Source organism: Somniosus microcephalus, chromosome 11 (genome assembly GCF_052327205.1).
Source record: "Somniosus microcephalus isolate GS21.2 chromosome 11, FLI_Smic_1.0, whole genome shotgun sequence".
NCBI lineage: Eukaryota > Metazoa > Chordata > Chondrichthyes > Squaliformes > Somniosidae > Somniosus > Somniosus microcephalus.
In genome coordinates this window covers 188,323,405-188,341,443 of record NC_140997.1, presented here as the reverse complement: position 1 = coordinate 188,341,443, position 18,039 = coordinate 188,323,405, and the positions used below count along the sequence as shown (strand labels likewise).

The following is an 18,039-nucleotide window of genomic DNA, read 5'->3' as shown; positions in this document are numbered from 1 at the left end:
TTTCAAAGACAGAAAACTTCCACACTTTTAACACACACTTTCACACAAACTGAGATTCCAGCATTCCTTTTAAGATTCCTTTCACTCAGCAAATCCTGTATTTTACCCATTGGCCATTCTTTAAGATCGCTGGGGTCATTACGTCGCCCCTAGGTTACTCTTGTATTCCTTCTTGTCTGCCCCGGCCGTATATGACCAATACCAGTTCGCTCGTATTACCTCGTTGGCCGTGCTTCAGGACCTACTCTTAACCTGTAAAATGCTGGGGTCAGTACGTTGCCCCTAGGTTATTCTTGTATTCCTTCTTGTCTGCCCTGGCCGTATACGACCAATACCGGTTCGCTGGTATTGCCTCGTTGGCCGTGCTTCAGGACCTACTCATAACCCACATCGTGCTTATTCCTCGGTTCCCGTCAGTTCGTGGTTTGCTATACTTAGCTCTTTTATACAGATTATTTCCCCTTCCGTCCACAATGCATCAGCTCTAACTTGTAGGTGGTATTTAAAAGATACTCACCCCAACAGCTGCCACATTATTCGGATTGGGGAGTCTGTATCCTGCTGTTTCTATGCCAATTGTTGGGGTAAAAAAGAAGTCTTCCCTCCTCTCAAGCGGACTCCCCGAGATAAGGGGTCGACACTTGCCCTATAGCAACCACGAATTCACCAGACGGACACCTTGGATAAGTTTCACGATCTTTATTCAAGCATATGCAAGGGGAAAATCTCAGGCTCATCCCAGAGAAAGGATTCTTCCACCGAGTATCAAATACGTACAGCAATTATACCCTAACTAGAGGCGTGCACCCCTCATGCACCCCCCTTCTACGCTCATTGATTGGTCTGTAGAATCATGCTTTGAGAATCTGTATGTCCTGTCTTATCTTAAGCAAGGACAAAAGACCAGCTTATTAGCTTTACAGTTTCTGTCTTATCTTAAGCAAGGACACAAGACCAGCTTATTAGCTTTACAGTTCCTGTTTGTCTAGGTCCTACATTTCTAAGCAAGGATAGGAGACACACTTATCAGCCTTCTAGTTTCTACTAATTGTGATTCTAAGAAGTTATAGTTTCTTCTAACTTTTAATTCTAAGAAGTCATTTTTGTCCCCTTACATGCTCAAAGATAGTATATTATTTTAGATATATATAGGAGGATGCCCTCAGTTTACAAGCAGAACTCATCACATTGGAAACCCCCATTACAGCACCACCTGCAGGTACAACATATATTACAGAAAACTGCACTTTTAAAATGAAACATGCCATACGTAGCAATTGACATTGGGATTTTCAATGAATTTTGAAATGGAATTTTATGCCTCACCTACTAATTTTAATATAGAATAGATTATTTTTGTATGTCCCTGTTTTATCCAAGCAGCAGTCAATGTATGTCATGCTTTATTTTTTTTAATGAATATTTCATTCTCTGCCATAATGTCACCTATGAACAGCCAAAATGAAATAATTGATTAAAATACTGGACACATATAAACAGGACAATTTTGTATAATGCATGGATTATTCAACCCAACCAGCAGCTATTTGTTGGTTCACAAATATTTAATACATGTTTTTTAATTTATTACAAGATGACACTGTAATTAAGGAATACAGCTGTAGAAGAAAATATTGCCGTATACTATTTGCATAATCAATGGTGCCAACTTGAATGCAAATTACATGGACACTGCAACTTCTAAAAATATTAATTATGCCAGATTTTTGAATTACTTGCCAAGCAACTGAATGTGAAAACATTAATTGAACTACACACACCCTATTGATGTCTTCAACCATCTCGTCAGAGAAATATTTTTCAAATATTTATTTTTTAATTGCCTTAGCTGGCTCATACAAGATTGTTATCTAAGATATATATATATCCTCACTTTTTTTGGAGCAAATAAAGTCCATCTGTTTTATCCCCCCCACCCCCCTGTACAATTCTTGCTGGGCCATGTACCTACTGTCGTCAGTGACCTGCTTGTTGGCCTCTGCAGACGTCATTCTTCAGCCAGCCACCAGGTGGCTTGCAATAGCAGTCCAATGATAACTGTTTCTCTGCTTGTCCTTCCACTTAAATGCTTCCCTGGTTGTGGAATGTGGGAAAAGGGGGAAGAATTAAAGCTGCCTCCCTCTAATCTGGGACATTACTGCATCATTCCATTTTTTTTTAAATACCGATTTTCTCTGCCAACGGTTCAGTTAACCAACTTACTCCGAGGCAGCTCTCAGTTCCACTGGATAACCAATCACTACTAAGTGTATAAGAACAGTTTGGGTTGACTGATTCAGAAAGTTTCTTTTTACTCTCCTCCCTTCCTTCCTACGGTTAAATTCCTCCCTGATAGTGGAGTTGACAGGGGGCTACCTTAAGGGAATCACAGGTCCACCCAATATCCCACTGCTCCTCTTACAGTATGAGAATTTAAGTTGGAGACTGTCTTGTACAACTCTTAAAGAATAAGAGTACATCATTCTGTTATCATTCAGTTTGATGTTTCTAAATAGGAGGAGAAATAGATCTATGATAGTCCACAGGTTTATCTAGTACCTTTTTATCTATAAACTCAGTACGAACTTGGTGTCTGTCTCTTTCAAACTAATTGCAATGTTATCCATTTTTTTCAAAAAGTGATTTGCAATGTAGTTTGTTATTATCATACTGCTCTTAGTCTTGCTGATGAACATTTTAATTAAAAAAAAATATAGGTTTATTCCCAAAACATGCACAACAGCAATTTAAATGGGATCAAATTGAAAATTGTAAAATACTTTTGCTGTAACAATTCTTTTGACCTGAATTTTATTGTGAACCGAGGGAAGGAAGAGTGATATGGAAAGTGTTCACATGACTTAGACTGCACTGTATTTAATATTCTTTTTTCTCTTTGTAAATACCTTTGGATTTCCATTTCGAATGGATTTATTTTAAAAAAGCTAATAGAACATTAGAGAAGTTGCTCTGATATTAATAGAGTTCAGAAAGTAAATAGAACCACTAATGTAGGATTTGAAAGGAAGCGTTGATATAACGGGAAGCTTGTGTAATTATGCCTTGTTTAAACAGAACGTTAAGGAAAGTGGAGTTCCTGATGGAGAAGGGACAAAATATTCTAATGAGCATGAAAAAGAGGATTTTGGAGATGATGAAAGAACTGTAGAAGTTAAAGCTTCTTTTGGAAGCTCCTCTAATAATGGGAACCAAGGTGGTATGTCCAATATTTCTACTTACCCTGTATCTATTGTTTTTTCCCTTCATATTCCTCTGGTACTTCACTGAAGCCTACAGCCTCTCCTGCTTCTTCAGCTGATATGGCACCAATCAGTTCTGGGTCATCTACTTGGACTTCTTCTGGTTTTACTTTGCCCTTTGTTTCCGTGGCAACTGGCATGGGCCCTTCATCCAGTGGAAGCCAGACTACTGTGGCATCTGTGTTAACAAGTACTTTGCTTGCAAGCCTAGGGTTTGGTGGTGGTGTTGTTCCTTCCTTTCCTAGTACTGTATGGCCTACACGCCTTCCCTCTGTGTCTTCAACCACTAAACATCGAGTGAGACCTGTTGTTTCAACAACTGAAGCATTGTCATCCCCAGGCTCAGAGGGTGGTTCTGCAGTCAACAAAACTGGTGAGGCAGAAGGTGAAGATGAAAAGAAAGAAAATGAGGGTGAGAAAGGAGAGGGAGGAGAAGGAGATGAAGAGGAAAATGAAGAAGAAAAAAGGAAAGATGTAGCGGAGAAAGAGGAGAATGTTGTGACCGCAACAACTACTGAGACACAAAATGAGACTGAATCAGGGACGTCACCTGGAGATCCGAGTGGTCCAACCGAAGAAGATAAAAGCCCAACCAGCGGACAAGACCTTTCAAACACAACTATGAGTCAAACAAATAACACTTTTCCACAAACGACAGTTGAACTATCGCAAACATCATCTGAAGTTGCAACTACAGAGAGCTATCCACTTAAAATTCCAGTCAAACCAACACCTCCTTCAAAAACATGGAATGATGTAGGACGAGACAGTTCTGCTGAGAACACATTTGTTATGGTGGATCCAGGTTAGTTTATTTCAAGTTTTGTTTGTTACTATTGTTTCTGCCTATGTACTTGTTTTTTTAAACCGACTATGTATCTGGTATATAGCTCTTTTTAATTCTGCTAAGCTTCCGATTGAACGGTTTGATTGTAGTGACCTCGTAACTCAAGTGTGTGTGACGCACTGCAGATATATTATGCCTGATGCTTAACATATGCCAAATTTAAACATAAATGACTGCATAGGTAAAAAGTTGGAATATTTTACCCACTATAAAAATCTATTCTATATTAATAGTGAGCTCTCTACAGTGTAAAGTGTAGCTTACTTGTTCCTTCAGTTCCTTTGCTACTGAGTGTGAAGATACTCTTTCTAGCTAATTAGTTTGTGGTTATTCTGAACGTCTTTTAAGGTTTGTATGTGCAATGATTTTGTCCACAAAACCTAGATTTGCAGTATGGAAAAATTATGGCACATTGCAAGTAATATTCATTAGTAAAAATGATGGAAAAATTATATAAAACTCATCTTTTTCTGAACAACCATTGCATTGTATAAATGTCAAATTAATATGTTTAGTGGTATTTATGGTAGAAAATTATTTTTCTTATATAATTTCAAATCAGACCTATTAAGTATGTACAAGGTACTTCACATTAGTTACGACAGTGCACTGTTCTACTATGGCGTGGTGCAATGTGTATTCACATTCACAGATCTGCTCACACAGGGGTAGATTTTAACTTTTTGGCATTGCCCGCCTGCCCATCGGTTCTGGCAGCGAAGTGGCCGGGGCCATTGTGAGGCCAGGCCTTGTTTAAATAGAACTGCCCCAAAACAGACATCCCGATGCAGCTCACTAGATTCAGGCCTGTGCACTATTGAGCGGTCAGGAAACCGCCCAGCCAGCAGCAAGGTAACCCCTGAGGAGGGTTGTGATTGTGGGAGAGCGGTAGTGGATGGCAGAAGCCCAGATTAATTTTGTGGGGTCCAGAGGAACATTTCTGCCCCTCCTAGCCTCACAAAAATAATTTTAAACTTACCTTTCTAGGGTCTTTTTGGCTGTATCGCTAGTAAAGCTGGTCGGAAACTGTACAGTGTACGCCCTGACCAATTCTGTCCTAAAATGGGAATTGGGGTCCTATGTGCCTCATAGAACTTAGAGTTTCATAGTAAATGGGACCTATTGCTTGAAACAGGCGGTTGTTTTTCCTGCCCAGTGTTAGACCCTTGTAAAAATGGGGGGTGGCTGGAGCGACAGCATTAAGGGGGTGATAAATGTACCAATTTCAGCAAGCAAAAATGTGCCCTACTGAGTTCCAAATCTCGTGAAAATGACTCAACTCAGGTGACTTCTACACACTACCTTATCGCTCAATTATGCAATGAAATTAGGATGTTCTGAATAGGTAGCATCTTGAGAAAAGGTTTAAACTCTCGTGCTGGCAAAATTAGCTGATTAGCAGGTGCAGTAGAAAATCGTTCTCCCATCCCAAGCAGCAACTCAAATTCCAACCTTCCAACACAATACAGAGGGAGAGTAGTGGCTGAAGTGCGCACCACCTACAGGATTCAGTCACAGACTGTCATTGGCAAAGGCTTGGACCCTGGTCTCCTACCCTTCCTCTGTTTGAAGGAATGTTGCTTGCAGTTGGGGGAATGGGTAAAGGTGGAGAAAAACGAGTTAACTTAAAAGGCTGAGGTAGATGGAGGAGAGTCATGTAGATTTTCTTTCTTCACTCTATGTAACTGTGCCAGACTACTATACCTAATAAAGTCAATGTGAAAATATGCATGCAAGAGAATATAAATATTCAATTAGTAAATCACATTTATTTCAATTTCACAGAACATTGTGCTGATAAGTATAATCATACTGTTGATGTCTCTGGATAAAAGCCTTCTCTTTCTGCTGGCTGTAAGCTATCTGTTTGCAATTGTTTTTTTTAACAGGCTTAACCCAGTTGCTCATGGCTATAGATTCACAACACAGAACTGCATACATAATGACACAGCTGTGATTGGTGCAGCACAAGTTGGCACTAAATTAGCAATTGCATTCAAAATAATGTTCAATGTGCAACAAGAAACATTCACACTGGCGCAATATTCTTCTGAAATTGGGGTTAAACACCTTGTAGCAAGAGTTTTCGGCATCTGCCAATGGCGTACTTGATGTTGGAATGCTTAATGCCGATACGTGCTACTCATAGTGAAAGATAATTCATTTCTTGGCATTGACCTCACCCATTTTGATGAGAAAAAACAATTAACAAATGTTGTTTTTACTGCAGTTGAAATCTCTTGATAATTAATTTATGCAAGCTTCCCAACATTTTGTTTTTATTTCAGATTTCCAGCATCTACAGTATTTTGCTTTCTATTTTCTTTTTGATTCCAGTTTCTTTGCAGTTAGCTCTTATCATGTTTAACTCTTACTTTTAAAAATGTTAGATTTGCTGAGTAGCATAATTGCCTGCGATCCATTCTCATCAATGCAATTAAATAAAAGACATTCACACCTCTTTTTGCTGTTGGCGGTTTCAAAAATAATGGGAATCTTGGGGCACCAAACATAATTAACATTTATCAAAATGAATTTAATTTCAGTTTTATTTGACAACAAGGAATAAAAAGGACACATTACAGCAAATTGAGGATTCTCACGAAGTAATCGCACACTTTGAAGTCCTGTTGCAAAATGTTGTATAAATTACATTTGAATTTGATCAGAATCGCATTTTTATTTTTCCTATCTTCACACTCTTCTCTTGGAGAACAGTGTGAAGTAGCGGAAGGATTCTCAGGCTGATTAACAGTCTGACAGGCCGTGATGTAAACACTCCTTCCATGGCCGTAGCCATCTTTATAGGGTGGTTAGTCCTATACAGTTGGAGGGGTGTTACCTGCTGGATATTCAGAGCCAGAGCTCTGGTCTCTACTTGCTGGAACTATCTGGAGCGGGGTTTGAACCCTGTATCTTTTGATTCCGAAGCAGGAATGCTACCACTAAGCCAAAGGCTCGCTCGTCAGCATTCTATGTTACTCTCATATTACTCTAATTGCCAATGTCACTTAGAGAAGCCACATGGATAGCTGGCTTTGGGAAACAGAAATGTTATGCAGGTGCAATTTGGAAAACTCCTGTGAAGGGTTTAAGGCACATTGGTTAAGGTAGTGTTGAGGAAGCTTTACGTTTCATCATCATAATATATGCTATGCCTGACATTAGGTGCCCAAAGTGGAAAAGTATTCAGCTCTTCCGCATTGGCCTCCAACTAACTGAGTGCAAACATCACTGTTCATTTAAAAAGAACTTGAATGGGGAAACTGAGGCTTTTTATTACCTTTACCCATATAGAATATACTTATGATTTTCAAAAGGGAATTGGATAAGTACCTGAAGGAAAAAAAATTGCAGGGCTACAGAGAAAGGGCGGGGGAGTGGGACTAGCTGAAATGCTCTTGCAGACAGCCGGCACGGGCTCGACTGGCCGAATGGCCTCCTTCTGTGCTGTAACCATTCTATGGGGGAGAAATTGAGTATAGCCCCGTTTGGGGCGCCAGCCTCGCCAGGGCGCTAAAAGTAGCGCCCCAGAAGCATTCGCGGCCGCCCGCCGGAAATTGAGTGGTAGCGCTCCAAAGGGAAGCGCGGCGCTACTGGAGGCGCCCCGCATCCCTCTTGGGGCGCTGCGACTGAATATCGTGGTGCAACGTGCCACACGCTGCAGCACGTCGCGCTGCGGTATTGCAGGCCTTCCTCCCCTTCTTAAAGGGGAGGGGCCTTGTGCAGCGCGATCTGGGGCCCAGCTGGGTCCCCGAGGATCGCGAGTGCAGGCAAAAGAGCCCGGCACCGAGGAGAAGTGCCGGGCTCTTGGAACGCAGCCGGCACTCCACGGGGGGAGGGGGGCGTTCAGGAGGCCGGGGACGGGAGCGCAGGCAGGTGCTGGCAGGCGGCCAACAACAAAAATGGCCGCCCCACACCTCCTTTAATTTGCGCCTCCCTGGCCGCAGGTAGGCCCCCCTGAACCGGTCGGACATAGCGTCCGGTGGTAAATCAGGGGGCGCTGCCAAATATCGCGGCCAGGGCACTGCGCACACCAATGACGTCATCGGTAGCGGCGCAGCGCTAACGGCTAGCGCCACCACTAGAGTCATGTGGAATTTAGCGGGAGGCGTGGGCAGTGCTGCGCCCGGGCGCCAGTTGGCTTGCGACCCACTTAGCGCCCTCTTAAGGCGCTAACGGGTGGCGCAGCCAACTGAATTTCACCCTCGATGATTCTAACTTGCATTTTCAACCGGTGGGATTTGAAATTGAAATACAATCTTCATTTGATCATCAAAAGCAGGCAAATTATATGTGCAGGATCTATGCCAGCTTTAATCAGAGTTGCTTTCATGCCAGTACTGTTAAAAGATGCATTGCAGAATAAACTGGAGGTGGACTTGCAAGCACACATCTCGCCTTCCACTCACAGCCTGCTGCATCCTGTCAATGCCTGTGGCAGCCACCTTTTGAATTAATATTATTCTTTAAAAATTACACGTACACTTTTGCACAGGGCGGATAGTGGAAGGGGTGCACTACAAGCAGTAGCTCCAATCAATCTGTACTTGTGGATTTGTACAATAGTCTTGAATGATAGAATTGGATTTTAGAAAGCCAAGTGGAGTTGAATGTTTGTTTGTCAGCTACTATGGAGAATGTTGAGTGTTCCTCGGATGGTTCACCAAGTTTCTGCAGGTCACAGTGTAAACATTTAATTGAGTACATACTTAATTCAATATTGTCCACCTTGCTAATACCAAGAATTTAAAAAATGTAGATATATGTTACAATAGAAGAGTTTATAAGTTTGCAGTAATAGTTTTATTAGAAAATTAAGCCACTACTATTATTTCGAAGTGATTTGCTACTGGCATCGGTTTTGTTCTTACTCAGTGGGTTGAATATCTGTAACTCCCAAAAAAGTTACACAGATAATCTGCCAATCTTTAAAAAAAAAAAAAATCCTCTTTGAATAGACTGAGCTTTGCTAACAGAATAAAGAATGCTGCTGGTATCAGCACCTTTGGCACTCTTTGTAGTGTGATGCCTGAGCCACTGCCCCGTAAGACGAGATGATTAGAATCTCAGAAACATATTAAACAAATTTATTTTATGTGAAGTCAAAAAGCTTTGGTGAAAATTGTGCTGCTGCATTATGCTGGTTTTTAATCTTTTAGAAACACCAGTAGTAATTGGAATTCTAATACACTCTTGGTGAGACAGCACAGGTTCAGAGTTGTGAAGGGCAAATTTAAGACAAAGTCAGGAATAATTTTCTTTACATGAACGGTCATCAACAACTGTATCAGGTTGCCAGTAAAGGTGGTTGAGGCCACACTTGCTGGCAACCAGTACACCGAGGTCAGGTGATTGCATTTAGTGAGATTGCCGATTTGTTTCTAAACTGCTATCTGAAGTGGGTCAGTGCCCACTGAGATCCAGGTTCAGACTTTTCTAAACATAGTTACATATATCCCTTAAAGTCAGCATAGAGGAGAAACCTTTGTTCGTCCATTGAAAATAACTTTTACTTTTACAAACTTGCTAAAATAAAAGCTGCAGTATTTCCTGTAGTTAAATTGGATCTCTTTTTAAAAATTATGCCATTTAAAAATAATTTCTGATGACCTGGAATCTTACTGTTTTCTGTCCTTATTTTGCAATAATTTTTTGTTACTGGCACCATTGGGGAAGTAGCTTGCAGGAATCAGAATGAACCAAATTTACCCTCCATGTGCTGAAAATTAAACCAAAAATATTGGGCCAGAGCCACAGGAATATCACTGGATCTGACAAATGTTAACATAGAATCGAAGTGACCAGCTTTATTAAAGTGCCTTCCGTTAATGGCTGTAGCTGCTGAGGTAAATTCACCTCCCTTGCACTGTAAATTATTAGCTGGCTCAATGATTGCACTCTCTCCTCTGGATCAGAAGAAAGAAAAGAAATAGGAGCAGGAGTAGGCCATACAGCCCATCGAGCCTGCTCTGCCATTCAATAAGTTCATGGCTGAACTTCTACATCTATTCCACTTTCCTGCCCTATCCCCATATTTCTTGATTTCCTTAGTGCCCAAAAATCTATCGATCTCAGTCTTGAATATACTCATCGACTGAGCATCCACAGCCCCCTGGGCTAGAGAATTCACAACCCTCTGAGTGAAGAAGTTTCTCCTCATCTCAGTCCTAAATGGCCGATCCCTTATCCTGAGACTATGACCCCTAGTTCTAGATGCTCCATCAGAGGAAACAGCCTCTCAGCATCTACCCTGTCAAGCCCTCTAAGAATTTTATACGATTCAATGAAATCACCTCTCATTCTTCTAAACTCCAGAGAATATAGGCCCATTCTACTCAGTCTCTCCTCATAGGACAGCCCCCTCACCCCAGGAATCAATCCAGTGAACTTTGTTGCACCCTCTCTAAGGCAAGTATATCCTTTCTTGGGTACGGAGACCAAACCTCTACACAGTACTCCAGGTGTGGTCTTACCAAAGCCCTATATAATTGTAGTAAGTCTTCCTTACTCTTATACTCCATACCCCCTTGCAATAAAGGCTAACGTACCATTTGCCTTCCTAATTGCTTGCTGTACCTGCATGTTAACTTTCTGTGATTCGTGTACAAGGACACCAAAATCACTCTGAATACCAACATTTACTAGTCTCTCATAATAACAACAGAAAATGCTGGAAATACTCAGCAGGCCAGGCAGCATCCGTGGAGGGAGAAACAGGGTTAACGTTTCAGGTCTGGGACCCTTCATCAGAACTAGTCTCTCACCTTCTTAAAAAAGATTCTGCTTTTCCATTCTTCCTACCAAAGTGGATAAATTCGCACTTCCCCACTTTATACTCCATCTGCCACCTTCTTACCCAATCACTTAACCGGTCTATATCCCTTTGTAGCCATTTATGTCCTCTTATTTTCCCACTTAGCTTCGTATCGTTAGTAAACTTGGATATATTACACTTGGTCCCCTCATCTAAGTGAAGAAGGTTGAGTTCAAGCCCCACTTTAGGACTTAAGCAGTAGACTGCACTAAAGCATCAGCCTAGATTTATCAGAGGTGCCAAGATTCCATGACACTATGTCAAAGAAAAACAGAAGGTTCCTGGCCAACATTCATCCCTCAATCAACACTACCAAAACCAATTAACTGGCCATTCAGCTCATTGCTATTTGTGGGTACTTACTATTTGCAATTTGGCTGCTGCATTTGCCTACTAAAGAACAGTAACTACACTTCAAAAGTAGTTAATTGACCGTGAAGCATTTTGGGTGAGGACATGAAAAGCAAGTTTCCTTCTTCCCCCTCCCTCCCTCTATACAGATATTATCAGCATTGTTTGTTCAAGGCAAAATTGATATTGATCAAAAATCAGCAGAAGAAATGAATCAGATTTAGTTTAACTTCTTATTTTGCTGTCAGTATCTGTTTTAGACATACAAAAATAGGTTGTTATTTTATGTTTTTCATTGAGGACTTGTTTGTGTTTAAAATTGAGCTTTGTGAGACAAAGCATCTTGAGGCTTTCACTGCTGTGTTTAACCTAAGCATGTGGAAGAAAGGTTTACCCTCAATTTATCTAAAGTAAATTAAACAGACAAGCCAAATGATTGGATTTGGATTACGACTGAAGAAGTAAAATTGAAGCAAATAGCCATGCCAATATTTACAACCTCTGGGTGGCAAAGAAGCTTTGTGTAAAATTCAACTTGACTTTCAAGAAATTCTTCTAGTAGATGAAGTAAAGAAATGCAGAACTTCAATATCTCCATACCTTCCATTTTCTAAAAGATGAAGTAGTTTGTAGTTACTCAACCTATTCCAGTTGAAATGAAAAGGGGGGAAAAAACTGCAAATGATGGGAATCTGAAATAAAAACAAAAGGTTCTGGAAATACACACTAGGTTCTCGGCATTAAAGATGGGTTAACATTTGCTGTGTAGATTTTTTTGATATGTATATTACAGATCACATTTACTGTGTTCACATCCCAATTTTTCCCATGTAGCTTCTGTGTGCGTAAGCAACATTTTCTGGAAACCTCAAGAGTTAGAAAATGTACCTATCCTTGCAATTTAATTGTTTCTTTACTAGAGGGCTAGCAGTACATTTTTTTAAGTAAGGGTTTCTCATTGTTTGCCTATTGGTATATATATTTTGAGAAATACACGTTATCCCAACTTTCTGTATATCTCCACCTGGCCGATTTTAACCAGGAGTTACCCTGCTGTTGACGTGTGTGAGGATGTGGGGTTGCCATGGCAACTGAGAGGTGGCACCCTGTTGACATATTGAGAATGAACTTGGGTAAACTTCCATTCTTTGACACTTTTATTTCAAAAATAATTTCAAGTTATAAAGTCTGTATATATTCTATGAATTGGTCAGCCTAATTATACTTTGGCCTTAAGCACTTCAAGATACATCAGAGTTGTTTTAGAGACGTGTCCATCACACTTACAAAGCATGCCTTTCACTAAAATCCATTAGTAGTTGCCATAAAGTGACAAAAATTACCTAGACTCAGGAACTGAAGGCAAATAACAATGATAAAAATAATCACAATTTATCAATTATGGGTATCTTAATGTTGCAGGTAGTGTGAAAGCTAGTGCAATTCTATTGGCCAAAGCAAAGTGTTTTTTCTTTCCCCTCCCATTCTTGCCTGAAATGCAGTTACAATTGGTTTTAATAGTTCTAACCTATGTCCATGTGTAAAACTGTTTTGTGCTTTGTGTTGGATGCTGAACACTAAAATAGTTACTGTATGTTCACTTCCTGTTGTTACGGTTTTCGGTCACGCTTTTAGGTCAACATTGAAACTGGCTACGTTAACATTTAACATTGAATGTAAATAATTGCCCATAACAGTGCCGCACCAAGGGCAGTTTACTAGATCATAAACTATGGGGGCAAATTTAAGCCAACTCACCCAACAAGTAACTTACAGGATTGGATTGGCCGGCCATTTTACACCCCATCCGATTTTACTTTCCACTGAGGTCGACGCGCAGTAAAATCAAGCGGGATGTAAAATAGCTGATTTGATCCCGTCAGCTTCTCACTGAGCGAGTTAGTTATTATCCCCTATGTTGAACAGATGCTTAGCAACCATTTTGGAATTATCTCTGTGGGAAAAATAGATGCATACAGGGATGAGTGAACATAAGTGAGTGTTGTTTCAGGCAAATCTAATCTCTATACATTGTTTCATGTTACGACCAGTGAGCCTTCATCAAGCTCCTTCCATATGGGCTTTCCATGGAAGAAGGAAACATTTCCGACCAGGGGTGAATACAGTATTACCCTTGTAATGTGTGCAAGCGCTATTAATGCATATTCCTATGTGTCATAAAAATCAGTGACCAGGATCATTACTGAACATTTATTACAGCTAGCAAGTCCATGGTGTCTGTAGTATTTTGAACAGTACATAAATGGCTGTGATTTCTTTTAAATAAAGGGGTAGATTTTGCCGAACCTTTCGGGAAGAAGGCGGGACTTCCCCTTTTGGGTTTTTGACCCGCCTACTTCGACGTCCGGCCAATCTTGTTTGAAGCTGTGCAACACTGACACTCTGAGTTCTACCATGAGTCATTCTGCACAGACTCAGTTAGAACTCTCACCGGCACTCCAAGCTGAAGGCTGTCACTTTTGACAGATCGCAGCCGTTCAGCTTTCAGTTCCGGCTGAGTGATGCACTCCCGACGGCTACAGGAAGAAAGGCTGTTAAGGTAAAGTAAAAGTTCTTTACACACTATAGACACACCAAACACACTTACCTTTGCACTCATGCACCCATCACTCACCTGAGCGCCGACATCGCGACCCCTCCAACGCCTTCAACCCGACGGCCCGCCTGCTCTAACCTGGTGTGGTTTGGAGCCGTCGGGAAACCCACACGAAACACCTCAAAATAGGGATTAGGCTAAAAACTGCCTGTTAACTACCTGTTAACAGGCAGTTAATTGGCACTAATCCCTTCCCGCCTGGTTTCGGTGGGTCCCAGTGCGGGGCGGGTACCCGCCGCCCCTGAAACTTACGTGGGGCGAGGTTTTGGGCGGGATCGTGTCGGGAACCCCAAATTCGGGATTTCCCCCCCCCCCCCCCCACACACCTGAAACCCCGCCTGACGGCTCCACGAAAATCTAGCCCAGTCTCTTCAGAAAATCCAGTTTGCTGAAGATAGTCAACCACACAAATGCAGAAAATGCATGAATAAAGTTGTTTTCTTCTCCTTCCCCCTGCACATTAAAAGACAGAAGCTCAACCTGTGGTAAGAGGATAGCTGAAAAGAGCAAATGAGCTGGAAAACTCTGGATGAATAAAAATGGAGATACTAGGGACTGACAGCTGGGTGACCTGTGTTCTCTGGCAGGTAGAAGGGACCATATGGTTTCTTAACAATCATACAATTCTAAACATGTTGCATTGGTTAGCCTCAGTATTCCCCTTCTTTGCCTACTTAATAAAAAGCATTTAATGATTCACTTCTTTGCACCAGTTATCTGTGATTTTGCTTAAATATTTTCTGACTGTAATGTTGAAAGCATTAATTTATTTGAACAGAATTATTTGAAATTTAAATAAAGCTCTAAATAGGTTGGGAATTACCTTTTAACTATTAAATATTTATTCAACCTTGTAGTTAGCTATGAAAGCATTAATCCTCATCAGTGCGCTTTAAAGTAACCTTGTGATGTCAAATCATTTATATTTTTCAGTAGGTGAATGTGAAAATTTATCTTATAAATTACTTATTTTACAACTGTACGCACTGCTGGTCTTTAATAATCAGAGCAGGCATATTGTGTTAATGTCTATTTTAGGACCACTGCAGGATTTGAAATCTATTAGCTTTGGGATCATATAAGTCCCTTTGTTGACCATTTATTCCTCAAAGCATTCATAATAGGAAACCAAACTCAGTGTTTCAAAATGATTAATTGTGGACCTGACGAACTGATCACCAAAAAAGTATGTGTGCTGCAAGGATGATGGTGTGCAACGTTTGACAATATTTTATTTTTACTCATGTCAGTGGTGTCCTTACTACAGTGAGGAACCGAGGTTCATACCTGGCAACAGTGATAATCCAATCTTAATGCCACATTTTTAATTTGGGGCTTGATGAAAGCGTGCCAGTACTACTTATTTGGGAACCCAGTTTTCTTCTTTCATGGTAGGGCTAGAGATGAAGGTGAAGCCAATAGAATCTGGTTGTAATCCCCTCCATGGCACCAATATCAGCTGCCTTGTCATCTTTCAATAATGTACACGGTCGTTTGTGAGTTCAGCTCTGGGATTCTTTCACTCTGGCTAGAAAATAAGCTTAATTCTTATTGCACAGATGGCAGTACTAGTCACAAGGCCCAGAAATGTGGGCCGCGATTTCCTCTACCTCGGCGGGTCCAGTGCTGCCGCGGTCGGTGGTGGGTTGCGACCTCGCTGCTGGCTTCAGCCCATTGTCCAAAGTGATCTTACGTTGATTGGGCTTGTTAAGCCCGCCCGTGCGTTTCCCAGCAAATTGAAGGAAGCGGGTCTGATGATGTCACTTGATGACGCATCATCAGCCGGTTTCCTTAAAGAGACTATGCGCAAATTGATTTTGACAGTTGTGCTGTCAGTGTTCTACAGCATTGAGGTGCTGCAAACACTGACGAGCACCACACAGAGGTGCAGGGCTGCACCCAGGCTCTCCCATGACTCCCTCCATAGTCACAGCACGCAGGGAGGTTCTCCTCCCTTCCAATGGGCAGAAGAGACCTCCCCAGGAGATCAACGCAGCCTGGTTGCACATTGCAGAGGAGGGCACAAGCAGAGATGTGGTCAGGAGGACCAGGCTGCAGTGGCGCAAACCTTTCAATGTTCTCAGTAGATCACTAAAAGTTACTGCAAAGCCACACTCGACCTCATCCAGCTATGCTACTCTTCACATCCTCATTACTCTGCCTTCCCTACCCTACTCTTGCATATCCTTACTCACACCAACTTACCTTGCACCTCCACCCATCCCCCTCTATCTACATTATCACTTCCCCATCTCACTAGACACCCCTCACACTCACCCTCATCCTAGTCCAATCATACCAGGTAACAACACACAAGGGTAGGCACTTGGGTGTTTTAGTCAACGTTCATGTGAAGTTTCTGTTAATGTGCTGTCAAACATTGAAATCTTTATTTTCAACACTTTGCGTTCTTGGATAGATTTGTGTGCACCTTTGGAAGTGGCTTTGTAAGTTACAGTGAATGGCGAGACATAAGGGCAACCCCCGCAATGGCGATGAATGTGGAAGGAATGGCTTGGGCATTGTAGGGATTCTTTATGGTGTTGGTGTGGGGTGGTGCCAACCTGGCGCATCATGTGGCAGCCAGGGTGTACAGCATCAAGTGAAGTTAATCTGGCCATGGTGAGGCCATCCCTGGCCTCCCGGCCAGCAATGTTGTCAGGTGCTGTTGCCCTCTGTCCTGTGCAGCATCAGTTGATTGCGGAGAAGGTTGGTGTTGTTGTTAGTGCTGCTGGTGTGCCGAGTGCTGCTGGAATTGGGGCTGATCGTGGTGGAATTCTGAGGACCAAGGTGAGATAGTTTCATGGGCACCGATGCTGATGTAATAGATGGCAGGTGAAGTTGAAATGACAGAAGCGATCTGTCAGTGGTAAGAGAGATTGTTCCAATTATGTGACACTGGATACAGAGTTTACTCCAAACGCTTGCAAGCTGCATAAAGCTCAGTCTGTCTTCCAAATGCAGTAAGCAACAGCTTCCGAAATTGGAAAGTGAACAGCTGTGAGATGTGAGCTTTTATAGCACATTTGCAGCTGTCAAGTAAAGGAATGATTTCATGCTGACACAACTCCCGACCTGCTGAGCTGATGTGAACCCCGAGCAGTGGGGAAGCCGTGGGTGAACTCGTAAAATTTAAAGTTGAGCATAAAATAGTTTTTAAGTGCTATAACAAGCTCTTAATCATCTAAATTGCCACCCCCACCACTTGGTGTTGGGTCTGTTCAGCGATGACAGACCCGACATCTGGGAAACTAGCGTGGCAGCGGGTTCCCTACCCGCTTTCAAAAACATTATTTTCCCACCAAAAGCGCCCGCTGACCCCCTGAAAAATTCCTCCTGTGGATTCCATGAACATTTAACTCAGAATGCACTTTATGGAATACTATATTCAGAAAATTAATCTCAGAATGACGCCATTTGGCCCATCATGCCTGTGCCGGCTCTTTGGTAGAGCTATCCAATTAGTCCCACTCCCCTGCCCCCTCCCCATAGCCCTGCAAATGTTTCCTCTTTAAGTATGTATCCAATTCCCTTTTGAAAGTTATTATTGAATCTGCTTCTCACCCCTTATCATCCAGTTCACAGGGACAATCTACCCTATCCTCTTTCCCACTCATTCACACAGACACCTCCAGCCCTCCCTATTTATAGTAGAACTCTTCTGTATCTTCCTCCACCACCCACCCCCAACCTGCCCGGTGGGAAACTGACGAGATGGGATTGGTTGCCAATTTTCCGCCCTGCCCGGTTTTACTGTACCATTGACTTCAATGGAAAGTAAAATTGAACGGGGTGTAAAATAGGCGGCTGATCCAATCCCGTCAATTTCTCGACAGTCGGGTTAGTTTGAAATTAGCCCCTATGTATTAGTAAGCACAGAACCTAGAAAATGAAGACCAGTATCAAATGTGGATAATCCGTAAAAAGAGTTTACTGTAAATTCTTGGTCATGGAATTCCTGATGATCTTAATATTTATTGCACTGGCTCTCGGGGGTTCAAGAGTACCAAACTTGAATATTCACCAGCTATTCTTTTAGGACTTGGACAATAAAATAATGATTCTTTGGTCATGTGTTACATACCTGTGTTTATTGACTTCTAATTGCCGGTTTGAGCCAAATTAGTTAGAAGCTGCAGAAAATCTA

At 41.8% G+C, this 18,039-nt stretch overlaps 1 protein-coding gene across 1 annotated transcript in view; it reads left to right on the top strand.

Moving 5' to 3' along the window:
- LOC147111056 (receptor-type tyrosine-protein phosphatase gamma-like) overlaps positions 1-18,039 on the top strand; it is a gene marked incomplete at its 5' end in the record, with an annotated part of 521,022 nt that overhangs the window by 360,592 nt on the left and 142,391 nt on the right. The window contains one exon of the mRNA XM_085999999.1: positions 3,291-4,065. Coding sequence (XP_085856125.1) covers positions 3,291-4,065 — 775 coding nt within the window. The remainder of the gene's footprint in view (positions 1-3,290; positions 4,066-18,039) is intronic.